Source organism: Cynara cardunculus (genome assembly GCF_001531365.2).
Source record: "Cynara cardunculus var. scolymus isolate 2C chromosome LG 3, CcrdV1, whole genome shotgun sequence".
Taxonomy (NCBI): Eukaryota; Viridiplantae; Streptophyta; class Magnoliopsida; order Asterales; family Asteraceae; genus Cynara; species Cynara cardunculus.
This window is the reverse complement of record NC_037530.1, coordinates 4,485,673-4,486,474: the sequence shown is the minus strand read 5'-3', so window position 1 is coordinate 4,486,474 and position 802 is coordinate 4,485,673. Positions and strand designations below refer to the sequence as shown.

Sequence of the window (802 nt, the reverse complement as noted above, 5' to 3'; positions counted from 1 at the left end):
ATTAAAAATAGTATCGACATTGAAAACTTTAAAAACACACACCAACATATATACCGTTTGGTGCATAAATGTTAATTTTTTACACATCCTAGCGAATCAATAATTACTTTCTACAAGCAACGAGATAGTTTGCGTAAACAATGACCCAACAAACTTAAACTATACAATATTTATAGCGTACACAATTTGCCCTTGGAATAATGATTTATTTGAGCCTTTCACATTGTTTTGATGCTACCATTTTCAAGAGACACTATCTCGGTGAGCCGTTGCATAAGTAATTCAAAGTCGTCTTGGCTCTTGATGAGACTAAGTCGCACATGACGATCTTTGGCACTGAACGCACTACCAGCACGACCTATGATGTTTCCTGCTTCTAACACTTTGCCACAGTCGTCTTCTTCTTCTAGCTCGCATTTTACCCATGCATAAGCTGTAATGATCATCACGACACGTTATATTAGAGAGTCCAATCACAATTAAGTGAATGAGATAATTGAGGAATGCAATAATTAAGTGGATAATATAATTAAGAAATTTAATAATTAAGTAAATGAAGTATTTAAGGAATGTGATATCAATATATAAAAAAGACAAAAATACCCCGGTTAACAAAGTTAATACTAATTATTTGGTTATCATAATAAGTGAGCCCCCCCCCCCCCCTTTTTCTCTCTCTCTATATATATATAGAGAGAGAGAGAGAAAGAGAGAGGTTGGTTATTATACAACCATTAACATTTGTGCAACCAATACAACCCAATCTCAACCGTTCATTTCATTTGATTAATATGTGATTTAA

At 33.8% G+C, this 802-nt stretch overlaps 1 protein-coding gene across 1 annotated transcript in view; it reads right to left on the bottom strand.

Moving 5' to 3' along the window:
• LOC112509485 (tryptophan aminotransferase-related protein 3-like) overlaps positions 1 to 802 on the bottom strand; it is a 10,166-nt gene continuing 9,364 nt past the window's right edge. The window contains exon 5 of the mRNA XM_025114465.1: positions 1 to 433. Coding sequence (XP_024970233.1) covers positions 219 to 433 — 215 coding nt within the window. The 3' untranslated portion in view covers positions 1 to 218. The remainder of the gene's footprint in view (positions 434 to 802) is intronic.